This window comes from Procambarus clarkii, chromosome 11 (genome assembly GCF_040958095.1).
Source record: "Procambarus clarkii isolate CNS0578487 chromosome 11, FALCON_Pclarkii_2.0, whole genome shotgun sequence".
In the NCBI taxonomy this organism is placed as follows: domain Eukaryota; kingdom Metazoa; phylum Arthropoda; class Malacostraca; order Decapoda; family Cambaridae; genus Procambarus; species Procambarus clarkii.
The window spans coordinates 50,126,941-50,143,101 of NC_091160.1; the positions used below are offsets into that span (position 1 = coordinate 50,126,941).

The 16,161-nt window shown below is 49.0% G+C and overlaps 1 protein-coding gene across 5 annotated transcripts in view; it reads left to right on the forward strand.

The window, feature by feature from the left end:
* LOC138363490 (uncharacterized) overlaps window positions 1–16,161 on the forward strand; it is a 117,133-nt gene that overhangs the window by 54,680 nt on the left and 46,292 nt on the right. Inside the window, exon 1 of one of the 5 annotated variants that reach the window (XM_069322839.1) lies at window positions 6,458–6,586. The exons of the other annotated variants lie outside the window; for them this stretch is intronic. Within the exon in view, the coding sequence (XP_069178940.1) occupies window positions 6,522–6,586 (65 nt within the window). The 5' untranslated portion in view covers window positions 6,458–6,521. Of the gene's footprint in view, window positions 1–6,457; window positions 6,587–16,161 lie in introns of those variants that run through there. 5 annotated transcript variants of the gene reach the window in all.

Sequence of the window (16,161 nt, forward strand, 5' to 3'; positions counted from 1 at the left end):
GAAATCACCCATGATTAAGAGTCTTGAGCCATTCCTGCAGGCAACTGAAGCTGCTGCTGCTCTCTTATATTAATGGTTGCCATGTTCCCATCAAACTCCTGTCTAGGTCTTCTGTCATTTAGGGGAGGGTTGTAAATGACTGCCACTATTATCTTAGGTCCACCCACTGTTATAGTTCCTTTTATGTAATCTCTGAATCAGTCACAGCCCGGAATTTCCATCTCGTCAAAACTCCAGTCCTTCCTTATCAGCAGGGCCACTCCTCCGCCTCCTCTCCCTTCCCTCTTTCCTTACTATATAGTAGTCCTTTGGAAACACAGCATCTGTTATGAGTCTTGACAATTTTGTTTCCGTTAGTCCTATTACATCAGGGTTTTCTTGCGCCCTTTCTGCCAGTTCACTTGCTTTATTGGTAATCCCATCAATGTTTGAGTACATTACCTTGAAGCTGACTTCCTTATATCCAATTTCACCCTCCCTCACCACAAGTGTAGGAAGTTTTTCCATGGTATATATATTCATGGGAGCCGGTCGGCGGAGCGGACAGCACACTGGACTTGTGATCCTGGGTTCGATCCCAGGCGCCGGCGAGAAACAATGGGCAGAGTTTCTTTCACCCTATGCCCCTGTTACCTAGCAGTAAAATAAGTACCTTGGTGTTAGTCAGCTGTCACGGGCTGCTTCCTGGGGGTGGAGGCCTGGTAGAGGACCGGGCTGCGGGGACACTAAAGCCCCGAAATCATCTCAAGATAAACTCAAGATGGTCATTGCTACTTGGGTAGGCTCATCCTCCTGTGAGGTAGTTGCTAGGGGTTCAGGGGAAGGGGGAGGTGGAGTGGGGGTTGGAGGGCTTTGGTCTTGCTCAGGCCTGCTTGGGGCAGGAAGAAGACCAGGGGCTGGGAAAGCGGGGGATACTTGGGGTAAGGGAAGGGGGAGGATTTGGGTTTCATGATGGGCATTGTGCTGGGGCAAGGAAGGGTTAGTGCTGGGGGATAGGGGGGGGGGCCCTATTGGGTGGCGGGCTGGGGTGTTGCATTCCCCCCTGGGGTTCCTAGGTTGCTGGATTGGGGTTCCCCACTCCCCTCTGGGATTGCTGGGTTGGAGGCTGATGTTCCCTGGCTCCCTTCCCTCTCCTTGAGCCTTTTCCTTGCATCTGCTGCCCTTACTATCTCGTCTCTGGTCATGTCCCTCTGAACATATACCTCTTTGTAGTTCCTTGCATACCTCAGTTTGCTCTTCTTTACTAGGATGTCCTCTTTGATGTCCTCACTCTTGAATACTACCTTGATCAATCTGTCTATTGTACTGGCCAATCCGGAAAAACTGTTCTGTCTCGTTCAGCCCCTTCCATTGCCATCCCCATTAATATCCCTGCCACTGCAACTTTGTCTTTAGTCCTCGATTCCTTCCTTGTGGAGCCCTTTTGTTCCTTCACACCTACCACTACTTCAGCTCTCTTTTCCTTTCCATTAGCTGGCTTGTGCATCTAGCTGCCTCCTGTGAGGTTACTGCTTTCACTACAACTTCCTTGACTGTGGACATTGCTCCTGGGCTCTTCAGCATTTCAGCAAAGGTTGGGCCAATTGTAGGGGTCCCTGCCATTGCTACATCTCCTGGCACCTGGGGGTTGGTCTGGGGGCCTGTTTTTAGGCTTTTTATCTCCTCTTGCGCTGAACATAGTTCTATCATATAGTTTCCCCCTCGCGTCCTTAAATTCCCCACTGACTTCCTTCCATGCCTTAGCAATCATCTCCATGTGTGACTCGTCCAGTCCCTCTCCACCAGCTTCATTCTGTTGTCTTACCATCCCGCTTGACCTGTGTGTTTGTTTGTGGGGGTGGCACAGTGGGTGATGGGGTTAACTGGTGGAGGGATGGGGGGAAGAGAGGGGAGTGAAAGGGAGTGAGGCTGAGCGGGGGAGAGAGGGAAATAGGCAGAGCGGGGGGGAAGAGGGAAATAGGCAGAGCGGGGGGGGGGGGAGAGGGAAATAGGCAGAGCGGGGGGGGGGGAGGGAAATAGGCAGAGCGGGGGGGGGGGGAGAGGGAAATAGGCAGAGCGAGGGGGGAAGAGAGGGAAATAGGCAAAGCGGGGGGGGGGGGAAGAGGGAAATAGGCAGAGCAGGGGCGGAAGGAAGAGAGGGAAATAGGCAGAATGGGGGGAAGTGGGCAGAGCGGGGAGGGGAAGGGAGAAATGAACAGAGTGGGGGGGGGGGGGAAATAGGCAGAGAGGGGGAAGAGGGCAATCAGGTTGGTGAGTGATGGAAGGTCAGTCCCGGGGGCGAGGGGTGAGGTTAGTGGTAGGCTGGTTTGTTTGTGTGTGTGTTGGTTTTTTGTGTTTGTGTGTGTTTACATTTGCGTGTTAGGGTGAGGAAGGGTGGGGGTGGGGCTAGTCAGTGGCGGTGTAATGTAACACACAGGTGTGAGCAAACCAGTACCCAGCTGTGAGGCTCTAGAGCTACTTTTTCGTATTTTACCTAAAGTTCAAAGCTAATTATTATATAAAAAACACTGTACACCTTGTGACTGACTTTGAGAGGCACTCGCCTCCAAGTAAGCATCCCACAGCACAATTAGGTGATTTATGAAGCGATGTCCGCCTTAATTGTTGACGTCTCCGCCAGAGCTCCTCCCACGTAGTGGTCCAAGTTCTTCCCTTCTCAGCCCGCTGGTGCCACCGCCTTGCCACAAACGGACCGCAGTCCTACACTTGTGCCTTCCCTGGCCGTCCCTACACTGTGTGTGGGACGGACAGGGATGTGTGTGTGTGTACTCGCCTATTTGTACTCGCCTATTTGTACTCGCCTAGTTGTTTGCGGGGGTTGAGCTCTGGCTCTTTGGTCCTGCCTCTCAATCGACTGGTGTACAGATTCCTGAGCCTATTGGGCTCTCATATCTACACTTGAAACTGTGTATGGAGTCGGCCTCCACCACATAACCTAATGCATTCCATTTGTCAACCACTCGACACTAAAAAAAATAATTCTAATATCTCTGTGGCTCATTTGGGCACTGTTTCCACCTGTGTCCCCTAGTGCGTGTGCCCCTTGTGTTAAATAGACTGTCTTTATCTACCCTGTCGATTCCCTTGAGAATCTTGCATGTGGTGATCATGTCCCTCCTAACTCTTCAGTCTTCCAACGAAGTGAGGTTTAATTCCCGTAGTCTCTCCTCGTAGCTCATATCTCTCAGCTCGGGTACTAGTTTGGTGGCAAACCTTTGAACCTTTTCCAGTTTATTCTTGTGCTTGACTAGATATGGACACCATGCTGGAGCCGCATACTCCAGGATTGGTCTGACATATGTGGTGTATAATGTTCTGAAAGATTCCTTACACTAGTTTCTAAAGGCCGTTCTTATGTTAACCAACCTGGCATATACTGCTGATGTTATTCTCTTTGAGCTTCAGGGGACAGGTCTGGCATGATATCAACCCCCAGGACTTTCTCTCTCTCTGACTCGAAGTATTTCATCTCCCAAATGATACCTTGTATCTAGTCTCCTGCTTCCTACCCCTATCTTCATTACATTACATTTGCTTGGGTTAAACTCTAACAGCCATTTGTTCGACCATTCCTGCAGCTTGTCCAGGTCTTCTTGAAGCCTCAAGCTGTCCTCCTCTGTCTTAATCAATCTCATAATTTTGGCGTCGTCAGCAAACATAGACAGGAATGAGTCTATACCCTCTGAGATCATTTACGTATATCAAAAACAGGATAGGTCCAAGTACAGAGCCCTGTGGGACTCCACTGGTGACTTTACGGCATTCTGAGGTCTTATCCCCCTCACTATAACTCTCTGCTTCCTATTGCTTAGGTACTCCCTTATCCACTGGAGCGCCCTACCAGTTACTCCTGCCTGTTTCTCCAGCTTATGCATCAACCATTTATGGGGTACTGTGTCAATGGCTTTCCGACAGTCCAAAAAAAAATGCAGTCTGCCCATCCTTCTCTTTCTTGCTTAATCTTTGTCACCTGATCGTAGAATTCTATCAAGCCTGTAAGGCAAGATTTACCCTCCCTGAACCCATGTTGATGGGTTGTCACGAAGTCTCTTCTCTCCAGATGTGTTACTAGGTTTTTTCTCACAATCTTCTCCATCACTTTGCATGGTATACAAGTTAAGGACACTGGCCTGTAGTTCAGTGCCTCTTGTCTGTCACCCTTTTTGTATATTGGGACTACATTAGCAGTTTTCCATATTTCTGCTAGGTCTCCCGTTTCCAGTGACCTACTATACACTATGGAGAGTGGCAAGCAAAGTGCTCCTGCACACTTTCAATACCCATGGTGAGATTCCGTTCGGCCCAACAGCTTTTCTCACATCCAGCTCCAATAGGTGCTTCTTGACCTCATCTCTTGTAATTTCGAACCTTTCCAAGGTCACCTGGTTTGCTGCCACCTCTCCTAGCGCCGTGACTTCTCCCTGTTCTATTGTAAAGACCTCCTGGAACCTTTTGTTGTTCTTCACACACCTCTTTGTAATTATGCGTACCTGTCCTCGCGCACCCTAAGTTTCATCACCTGTTCCTTCACTGTTGTCTTCCTCCTGATGTGACTGCAGTAGTATCATTTTCATATCTTTTCTCAGCGGCTCTTCTCACACTAACATACTCGTTCCTGGTTCTCTGGTATCTCGCTACATTCTGGTGTTCTGTTATTACGGAAGTTCCTCCATGCCCTTTTGTTCAGCTCCTTTGCTTTCATACAATCCCCATTAAACCACGGATTCTTCCTTTGCTTCTGTTTTTTTTCCTGTCGGGCTGGGACAAACCTGCTTACAGCCTCCTGACATTTTTGGGTGACATAGTCCATCATGTCTTGTACGGACTTGGTTCTATGTTCTGTGTCCCAATGTATATCCCATAGGAATTTATTAATCTCCTCATAGTTTCCCTTTCGGTACGTCAGCCCTTTGTTTCCCAGTTCTTTTTGGGGGGTGATAATTCCTAGCTCACCCAGGTACTCTTAGCTCAATACACTATGATCACTCATTCCCAAGGGGGCTTGCAACTTAACTTCCCTTTATCCAACTCATTTAGGGTAAATATCAGATCAAGCAAGGCTGGTTCATCCCCTCGTCTCATTCTTGTCGGTCCCTTGACGTGTTGACTTAGAAAGTTTCTTGTTGCCACATCCAGCAGTTTAGCTCTCCATGTGTTTGGGCCTCCATGTGGGTCTCTGTTCCCCCAATACATCATCCCATGGTTGAAGTCTCCCATGATTAGTAGTCTGGATCTGCTCCTGCTTGCCACAGAAGCTGCTCTTATATTGATGGTGGCCAAGTTGTTTCTATCATATTCCTGTCTGGGTCTTCTATGATTCGGTGGGGGGTTATATATGACTACTACTATAATTTTGTCCTCCAGTTACTATGGTGCCTGCTATGTAGTCACTGAAACCTTCACAGTTCTGAATAACCATCTCTCCGAAACTCCAACCTTCTCTTAGTAGCAAAGCTCCACCACCTCCTCTCCCTTCTCTCTTTCCTCACTACATAGTAGCCCCGTGGAAACACTGCGTTTGTTATAGTTTTCGTTAGCTTTGTTTGTGAGTGCTATTATGTCTGGGTTTTCTTATAGTGCCCATTCTCCGATTTCACTTGTTTTATTTGTAATCCCATTTTATTTGTAATCCCAATTATTTGTAATGTACAATGTTCGTGTACATTGCCTTGAAGCTCACTTTCTTCTGTTCATTTACTTGTCCCTTTCTTGGCGAGCATTCTGCTGGTGTGGGAAGCTGTTCCGTGGGTGAGATCTGTGAGGTGGTTTGCAGGGTCTCGGAGGATTTTGGGGTGGGGGTGGGGGTTTAAGGGAAGGGGGGACAGGTAGGGTGTGGGTTAAGGAGATGGGGGGGGAGACATGGGGTGAGCAGGGGAGGAGGGATAGGGATGGTATGGGATGAAGGGGGGGAGGGGAACGTGGGAGGGGGGACATGATGATGGGGAAGGGGTGACATGGTCAGAATGGGGTGGGGGGGGAGGGAGGGATGAGTGGGGGCAGGTAGTGTGAGGGGAAGGGAGGGTTTTTATGCAGAGAGGGGGGGTGTTGCCCTCCTGTCTGGTGTTGCTGGGATGCTGGCCTTGGGTTCCCCTCTTGTCTCTAGGACTGTTGTGTTGGGGGGCTGTGATTTCCTGGTTTGCTCCTCTCTCCCTGCGCTTCCTCCTCTGCTGCCCTGGCTCTCTCCTCCTTCGTCCTGTCCCTCTGCAGGAATACATTTTTGTATCCCTCCACATGCTGCAGACGACTCTTCCTTTCGAGAATATCCTCCTCCGTGGTTTCGTTTGTAAACACCACCTTTACAAGTCGGTTTCTGTCCTTGTTGTACCAGCCGAACCTGAAAACCTTCTCAATGTTTTGTTCAGCCCCTTCCATCTGTAACCCCTTCAGTAGCCCATGTACTGCCTCTCTCTCCTTGCCTGTTGGATCCTTCCTGTTCTTTGATGCCTACAACTACCACTGATCTTTTTCTCTCCAGCAGCCAAGTGGAGCACCTTGCCGCTTCCTGTGAGGTAGCAGCTTGCATGGCTACCTCCCACACTGTGGCCATTGCTTCTGAGCTCTTTCAGTATGTCTGCAAATGTTTCAGGTACAGAGGCATTTCCTTCCAATGTAACATTCCCACCTTCCCTTTGGATGATAATCTGATGCTCAGTCTCTTTATTTTTCTGAGATTTGATCTCCCTTGCTAATGTCAGCTCACTTTGCAGATTATTAATTGTAATCCTCATTTCATGCATCTCCCTCCTGAATTCCTCCAGAACTAGGGTTAACATCTCCTTCGTTTGGTCAATCTGGCTGTTTCCTGTGTCCCTGTTGCGATCTCCTGCCATTTTGTCCATTGTCAGGAGAGCGAGCGAGAGAGAACGTGTGCGGGTGTGTGGGATGGGAGTTAAGAGTTGCTGAGGTGTCTGCAGATTACGGCAGGTTAGAGAGGGGGTAAGAGAAGGGGTAAGAGGGGGGGTTGGATTATGAGCGAGGTTTTATCCCCTTTCCACGAAAGGTATTAATTCCTTCTAGCCTTACTGGATGGATGTGTGTGCGTGTGTTTGTTTTTGTGTGCGTGCATGTGCGCTTGCAAACGTACGTGTGCGTGTGTTACGGGGGTCCCGTAAAATGTCAACTTCTACCCATAATGAGCCACTTTGATATTTTAAATGTATCTGATATACTGAACAAGAATGATAATATTTTACCTCCTGTACACCTGAAGAATTGACCAGAGCAGTGGTTCTTGGTTCTTTCTCTCCTTCTTTACTATTTCCTTGTTAGCGCTTGTCCTTCCAAACTATAACAAAGGTGTTATCCTTACGCATGTGTAGGGTCGTGTCTGTTGCCATTTTACCCTTTACCAGTTGTTGCAGATCCTTGGGGGCGCCATGTTGGAGTCTAAGTGTGCCACATGTGTAAACACCCACTTCACGTAATTTTTGTTAGGCTTACTGAGTTATAGTAGTTATCCATATACAAATGATAACCCTTGTTGACTAGGGGCGCCATCAACCCCATGACGGCTTCCACTGTCGTTTTTCAAATTCCACAATACACATCAAATTTATATATGTAGCCTGATGTCCCTTCGGCCAACATATAAAATTTTACACCATATTTATCAGGCTTGTTTGGATTATAGACCTTGAGAGAGAGGCGGCCACGCCATGGCATTGTACCCTCATCGAGACTCGATTCTTTTTTGGGGATATATACAGACGCAAAGTTCTCTGTAAAATATTCCATTAGTGGTCTAACTTTTATCAATCGGTCACTATTATTCACTGGAACACCTTTTTTGTTATACATGTGGAAGAACTTGGAAATGTGTTGGAACCGCGCAGACGACATAAACAAGTTGAAGAATCGATAATGTCACATCTGATTCGTCTGCCAGTACATCTTCATTGTAGGCTGCTTCACTATCCCCATCAGTATGCACAGGGCCAAATATCGGGCCATTTCTTTCACAGACACTGGTTTCCATGTTTTTCTTGCTGAGTCAGCCATCAGATGTGTGATGTGTGTGGCATACAAATTGGTTTCATACGCTAAATATTCCACCACTGCTCTAGTGAAAAATAATTGTATAAACTGCAATGGAGTAGTAGGTATTGGAATTGTTAGGCCAGGGTTTGCAGAAAAGTCACCAACGATGGGAGGAGTATTGCTACGATTCCACTCATCACCCAGCCTAGCCCTCTTTGGTACCGGACAGGTACGCTTTCCGCGTGGCGGGGCTGGGGCATCTTCATCACTCTCATCCTCACTCGCTCAAACTATCCTCCTCAGTTGAGGAAACCTCATAGCGCGTCACATTCAGGTTCGTCAGCCTCAATATCATCCGAAGACCCTGAAAACGCTTCAACAAGGTCGGGAATCTTGGATGGAGTGAGCTTGACCCCACGATACAGATCGTAAATCATGGCGATCTCGTCTGCTTTCTTCGATTTCCTACCTCATTTTGCGTTCCACTGCTTGTTCCTGGTGCAGCATCCATGTTGAAGGTATTGAATGGGTTGTAGGTACACGAGAACGGAAATAAATGCGTAAAACAGGTCACGTTTGCCGCGAGAGGGGAGCGTAGTGTAGGCACTTGGGGTGTCAACAAAACAATGGGCCGACCACGTGACCGGGTAGGCCAAGATGCCATGTGGTCGGTGAGGGAGAACGGGAACTTCATATCGAACAATTTGAGAGTATCCCCATCAAAATCGGTTAGAAAATGGAATTTATACAAATATTTTTTTGCCGGACTACACGCGTAGTCTTATGTGGAAACGTAAGAAAATTCGGTGACGACCTAGAACTCATCAAATGCGCGAAAGTGTTAATCGTGCTTACCACAGATTGTCTAGTCGAGGGCGCTATCCCTCTGACGGCGTCTGGTCAGGGCGCTCCACACAGCCCACGAAAATGTCTCTGGGCAGCTTAATAAACTCTCCTCGCCGTCAAGGACTTGAGACCACAACGTTCTCAGCTCAGTTCCACAGCTGGCACGTCTGCACACTTCTCTTCTCATGGAGATATATCCCTAGGGGTTCCTTTCTGACGGGAGCTCAAACGGAGCCGGCTTTCCCCCTGTGATGTCTGGCCTCCAGTGAGGTCAAAGCCCTCCAGAAGCGAGCCTCACGCCTCCAGCAAATTGTCCACATCTCCTAACTAGTCATTTATCTATTTTCTTATTTACTGCCCATAATCTCATTGTTCATTAAATCCAACAAACTATTTTACATCCATGTTATCGCCTCTATATTTCCTATACCTTCTAGTTAGATCAGGCTTGTTGAATAACTCTAGAGGAGGAGACTCGTTTCTCCTGTAGGCTGAGATCATAACAGTACTCGTCTAATTGTACTCGCCTAATTGTGCTTGAGGGGGGTTGAGCTTTGGCTCTTTGGTCCCCCCTCTCAACTGTCAATCAACTGGTGTACAGATTCCTGAGCCTACTGGGCTCTATCATATCTACATTTGAAACTGTGTATGGAGTCAGCCTCCACCACATCACTTCTAATGCATTCCATATATTAACTACTGAGACTGAAAATTATTTCTAACGTCTGTGGCTCGTCTGGGTACTAAGTTTCCACCTGTGTCCCCTTGTTCGTGTCCCACCCATGCTGAAGAGTTTCTTTGTCCACCCTGTCTCCTGAATCTCCTGAGAATTTTATAGGTGGTTATCATGTCTCCCCTTATTCTTCTGTTTTCCAGGGATGTGAGGTTCAGCTCCTTTAGCGTTTCCTCGTAACTCATTCCTCTCGTTCCGGGATTAGCTTGGTGGCATACCGCTGAATCTTCTCTAACTTTGTCTTGTGTTTAACTAGGTATGAACTCCAGGCTGGGGCTGTGTACTCGAGGATTGGTCTTACATTATTTGTATTAAGGGTCCTGAACGACTCCTTACAAAAGTTTCTATAGGCAGTTCTTATGTTGGCCAGTCTAGCATATTCCGCTGATATTCTTTTGATGTGGGCCTCTGGGGACAGGTTCGGTGTGATATCAACCCCCAGATCTTCCTCTTTATTTGACTTGCAGGATTTCACCTCCCAGATGATGCCTTGTGTTCAGCCTCCTGCTCCCTTCGCCTAATTTCATTACCTTACACTTTCCTGAGATGAACTTTAACAGCCATTTTCTAGACCATTCCTCCAGTTTGTCTAGGTCATCCTGTAGTCTGTTTTATCTTCATCCGTCTTGATTCTTCTCATAATTTTTGCATCATCTGGAAACATTGAGAGGAACGAGTCTCTACCCTCCAGAAGATCGGTTACATATATTAGAAACAGGATGGGTCCAAGTACCGAGCCCTGTGGAACTCCACAGGTGATATCTCGCCACTCTGATGTCTCCCCCCTCACCGTTACTCGCTGTTTCCTGTTGCTTAAGTACTCCCTTATCCACTGGAGCACCTTCCCTTTTACTCCTGCCTGTTGCTCCAACTTTTTTAACAGCATTTTTTGGGGGTACTGTGTCAAAGGCTTTCTGGCAGTAGAGGAAAATGTAGTCGGCCCAGCCTTCTTTCCTGCCTAATTTTTGTTGCCTGGTCATAGAACTCTATTAAACTTGTGAGGCACGACTTACACCACCAACATGGGTTCAAGGATGGTGTTACAAAGTTATTTCCCTCCAAATGCTCTACGCACCTTGAAATGTTCTACGATCGTGAAATGCTCACGATCCTCCTCTTTACTCAGAGGATATAAAGAGTTTTAGCCCGTTGTCAGTGGGAATGGAGGTGGAAGGAGTTTGGGTGATCGGGTAAATTTTGTCCTATTCCGTCAAGGTCAGGTGGAGGATCAGTGGGGTAAAGGAGGCGAAGGCGGTGCATTTTAGATGAGGTAGTGACCTGGTGGTGGGAGGTTGACTCAGCTGGGTGGCTATGATCTCAGTGGAGCTGTGAATCTTTGGCTCTTGAGCTGTGGGTTGGAGCTCGGTTGTCAGTGGCGTAAGTCTGGGTTCCTAGCAAGCTAATTGATCCCGGTTCGGCACGAATATGAAGTATTAGTGTGTCCTGAAGGTATTACTTGGGGCCAACCCCAACTGCCAGTCGACTCGCACTATCACGAGGTTCTAGCAGTGGATCGGCATAGCAAAACGACCAGGCAGGGTGACACAGGGATCAAGCACGTGCTGTGATCCAACCTGGGAGGGCAAGACGAATACCCCACTACACTTTCACCACATACGGGGTAGGTCCCAATCATGGAGAGAGAAATTTTTAGCAGAAAGTGCTATACACGGTGTTACGGTGCCCTCTCCTATTTCTTTCGTTTGCCGGCTTAGTCATATCAGCTCTCCCTACTGATTCTCTGAGGTTCAGGGAGTCTAATGATATATGTGGCGACCAGACCGGCTGCCAGTTAAGGGAAGGAAGTTATATTATAAGTTGTAAATAAAGGAAAATTGCCGCCCTGTTATAAAATGAAACAGTATCCCCTACGGCAGATATGACCTTTTGGAAGGGACATTAGCCGATTGCGGATTGGTCGACGTAGGTCGCGGGCGACAAATCAGGGCCCGCCATGACGTCACCGAGTGCCCCGGGCGGCGCCAACGTCAGAGTTGATCTGACCTTGGAAGCGACAGGACGCGCCTCGGTCTGCTCTCAAGGATTGGAGGCTCTGCAAGCCTTATTCAGTGGATTGAACTAGCCATCGCAGCCCACCATAGTTATTGGAGACCCTGCGCTTCTGGGAAGCAAAAGAGGAACCAAGTTCATTGAGCAGAGAAGTGCCAAACTTGGAAAATAGTCGGCGACGACGCTTGGCGGCGCCGCTGGCTGGACGTTGAGGTCTGGGAGGTGCGGCGGGCAGGCCTAGCTGTGACTGGGGTCACATCCACTGAGAATCTTGGAAGGACGACACCGTGCCTAGGACAAGGAGCAACGCCTTGTGGGAGAGGCGAGTGTGGGGAAAAATAGTGATTAGCTCAGCGCCCATCGATGAACCAGGATTGGGGCAGCTGAATCTCAGGGATTGGAACGGCGACGATGCGAAGGCTCCACGACACCTGAGGACCTGTGGAACGTCCTGGATCGTCAAGGATCGACCCAGGGAAGCGTGGGAACCTCACACCATCGAGGGACAGGCGTCGTGAGCCAGGAATGTAAGGTAGATCATTTTCCCTCCCATTACCCCTTGTATGAGTAGGCTAGTTAGGCCACAATATTTACTTGTGTATGTGGCAGCAAGACTTTATTACCTTAATAGTAGAATAGGCTGCAAGGCAGCTTGTGTCCAGGACTGTCACAGAGGACAGTGTGTATGGATGGGTGGACAGTGAAGAAGAGGCGCCGACGTGGTGAAGAGGCCCTCCTGTGAGAGTGTGAGACTCCTGTCTTTCTGCCCAGTTGAAGGAGTGTTGGAGGTCGTGGAAGAGGAGGCTGACGATCTCCAGACTCATTATCCATATTTCCTTATTCATGTATTACTTGTAATTGTGTGTGTGTTCATGTAATTTGCATCAGTAAATCCACACATTTTATCACTGTGTTTGAGTGTGCCTCCATTTATATTTCTCTATGAGCATACATTTCTGGCTACAAACAATATATAATACACCCACTGAACTGCATTGCTGGGGTGCATATATAATAACCCAGCTGGCGACCTTGCTAAGAGGAAGATAGAGAAGACAGGCGGGAAAGGAGTTCCTGCAACCTTTTTTGTCTGGCAGGCAAGGCTCAGGGAGGTTATGGTTATAAGGTAAGCCTGAGTCTTCCTTCACTCTCCCACGGGTCTAGGCCGGAACTGTTAACAGCAGTTTCCCCGTGTTTGACTGAAGGGCTTCCAGGGTGAATCAGTGGCACCCCTTTGTGGTGGAAGCAAAGACCTGCGGAGGTGGGCATTGTTGGTCATCTCCTGTGTGACCAAGGAGACTCCGGTCAATCCAGGGAGTCGGAGGGGCTGAGTATTTGGGCCTTTGAGCCCCTAGCAGCCGAGTGTTAGCAGAGCCCCGGACCACCCACCCCCACGTGACAACGGCAATACACATTACGCAAGTTAGGCCCTCCAGCTGTCCCTGGTTATATTCAGGGTGGCAGTATGGGTTGGCCCACTAGGGTAATATATCTTTGCACGCATCTCGCTGAAAAAGCTGTGAATCTAAACCGTGAACACATAGAGGAAGCGCTATCGTTACCTGGGAGGAAGTGTGTGCCAGTTTGCCTGGGTGCTGCCTTGGATGGAAGAGGCTGTGGCCCCAGATACGGTTACCACGAGTGTGCTCGTCTGGACCTACCAAGCGGCGCCTAACTTTGAAAGTTAGCAACAGGTGCTATTGGAGCTCTGCATCTGTTGCTGAAACCATGATGCTGATCACTGTAGTGGTTGTGATGCCAGACACTTGTAAACGGTGGTCCCATGTAGCTGCAAATGCAGGGGCAGGTAGTTGCAGGAGCGGGGGCGCTCAGAGTACCGCCTAGATCTCGCTGTGAGCGCGACGTGCTGCTGCTACCGATGCCATGAGAGAAATGTTTCCCTGTGTGCTGGGTCAGAATCCGAATCCGAAAAATACAGATGATGCCCGTGGGGCGTGCCTTGAAGTGAGGACAGCTGAAGAGAAGTCGGGGAGAGGAAACGCTGAAGTTGGAGAGTGCCAGCGCTTGACCCAGCTGCGAGTCAATATGTTGATGCTGCAAACAACCCAACTTCTGGCTAGGCTGGGAGACGGGTCTGGAAGGCAGAAGTGGCAGTGCTGCTTCATTCATGGTAGAGACGATCTGTCTTAGGTGGTGTCTTCTTTCTTCTGTCTTTTTGCTTCTTCTTCTTCTAACTTCAATGTCTTTCTTCACTATTTTTCCATGCTTCGTGTAGTCATCGCAATCCTCATAGATTACTTCGTTGTCAAGACTAAACTTCCAACTTTCTGGATTACTCTGCCTGTGTTCCTGTAACTTCGTTATACATATGGCTGGAGAGCCGTCTGAATTTGGGAGATCCGACTGGTATGGTGTCAAGTTGTAGTAGTAATGCATTTACTGCTGGAGAAATACGTTGCTCAGGATACGGGACTGGGTCTGGTGAATGTCCTATAACATCGACGGAGGCAGTCGACAGTCTTCATCAGGCGACAGGTGGAGTTCTGGAGAAGCCACAGGTGGAGTTCTGGAGAAGCGGCAGGTGTAGGTTCCTGTGAAGCTGGTGTAATCTCAGGTACAGCTGGTGTAGTCTCGGGTACAGCTGGAATAGTAGATGGTTAGTCTGGAGTAGCAGTGTGCAAAGATATTGTAGTATCTGTATCAGGTTGCAAAGGGTGGGTGTCAGCAGACAGGATGTCTGCCAATGAAGTTGGAGAGATGTCAGGGGCACAAGCAGTATTTGTTGCTGAAGTCGTAGCGCTGGTGTTGACTGAGGTTGTAGATGTGAAGAGTTCTTCAGGAACAGTAAATGTTGATAGACCATTGTCAGCGTACAAGTTTAGAATTCATACAAATGCCTTGGTGTTTATGCCTGCAATCCTTTCAGCAGTGCGGATGAGGCCCATTATCGCACTGTGATTCCTGTTGGGGAGCAGCATCTGGTGTGGTGAAGGCTGGCTTGTTGAATGACCAGTGAGTGTGGGGCAGTCGCAGCTGCGTCGATGATTGGTTGACTGACTGAGAGGCAGGGCCCCAATGGGATGCAGTCTGAGAAGAAGCTCCGCCCCCACCCAGAAGCGGAGGAAAGTTGGCGGCTTGCACGTTGAATGCTGATGGTTCTCGTCGGGTGGCGTTGGCTTGCCTGGCGTCGGTCATCTTCTGTATTTCTTCGTCTTCGAGGACACTCGGTAGAGACGGCAGTATGGTGACCTTGGCAGAGAAGGCATTGGAGGAAGTCGTTGGTGCATCGTTTGAAGTGGTGATTCCCGGCGCACTTGCCGCACCGTTGGTCCTCAGATTGACAGTGTTTCGTAAAGTGCTCAACCCTATAGCACTTAAAGCATTGTCGTAGCTGGTAGTAATGTTCTTTGATGATTTGTCGGTGTGCAAACGAGGCCGAAGCACGGGAAGCCATTGGTGGAAGCAGAGGTAGGTTCCTCAGGCGAGGTGAAGGTGACCTGCATGGTGGAGAGGTGCTGTCCTGCACAGGGGTGAATTTTACAGTGACAGAAGTCAAGGAAGGGTTATCTTCGAATATACTTATGGCGACGTCGATGGCAGCTTTTTAGGAAATGAGGGAGCTCGCTCTCCTTAAAAAAACCGTCCTGGCTGCGAGGTAGTGTCGTGGTGGGGTGAGGAACATGTGCGCCGCCTCGAGAGCAGTAAGGTTGATGGGGTCAAATAGACGTTGTACGGCCTCGGCACTGCTGAACAGCAGTTCAGGGAGTCCATCAACGACGACGTCCAGTGGTCCAACGTTGTTGTTCTGATGAAATCAGATTTCTTAACGAGTACGGGTCCGGTCCCCTTTAAATCGTACCTTGATTCGGTAGATCATGGTGGCTCTTGTCGTTGCCGCTCAATGTTTACCCACCTGGCAGTGCTAGGTGCAAGAGCCTGATCTAGAGGGTTGCTCTTCCCTTAAGAGGTCTCTCGTCTTTTACCGGTATAGTGTACCGGATCAGGGTGGGGTCTGACCTCCTAAAGCAAAGTACTGTGTGATGAATGTTTCCTTGTCTGGCGTCAACCATCTTCGTGATTTCGGCTTTCCTGGTGGAGCAGTCGTGAGAGACGGCCGTGTGATCACCGTTGCACAGTACACAACGTAGAGTAGTGGCGTTGCAGGTCCTGTATTGGTGGTTGCCAGCACAGATGCTGCATTTCTGCAGAGGGTTGGGGCACTTCTGGGAGTAGTGAGCGTACTGATAACACCTAAAACACTGGCGTAGGCGGAAATAACGCTGCCTAGCGATCTGGTGGGGTGTGCAGGTCACACTAAAGCATCTGGGGCCGTTGTCGGCTGCGAGAGTAGCCTCTGCCGGGGTCGTGAGGGTGGGCTTCCCGTTCTCGCCCTGCTAGATGAGGTGGGCCGAGATGGCTGTGAGATAGACTCAGAGCGTTGATGCTCTTTACGATCTCGATAATGGGTGGTTCTGCAATGATATCGCTCACTCTGTGAACGAAGATTGTCCTCACTGCTTGGAAATGATGGAGGTAGGCGTGTTAAGCCCTTTGCCTCTAGAGCCGTGAGCGTTGCCGTGGTGAACAGAGCCTAGAGTGCTACTGCACTGCTGAACAGTGTCTGGGGTCCCGTT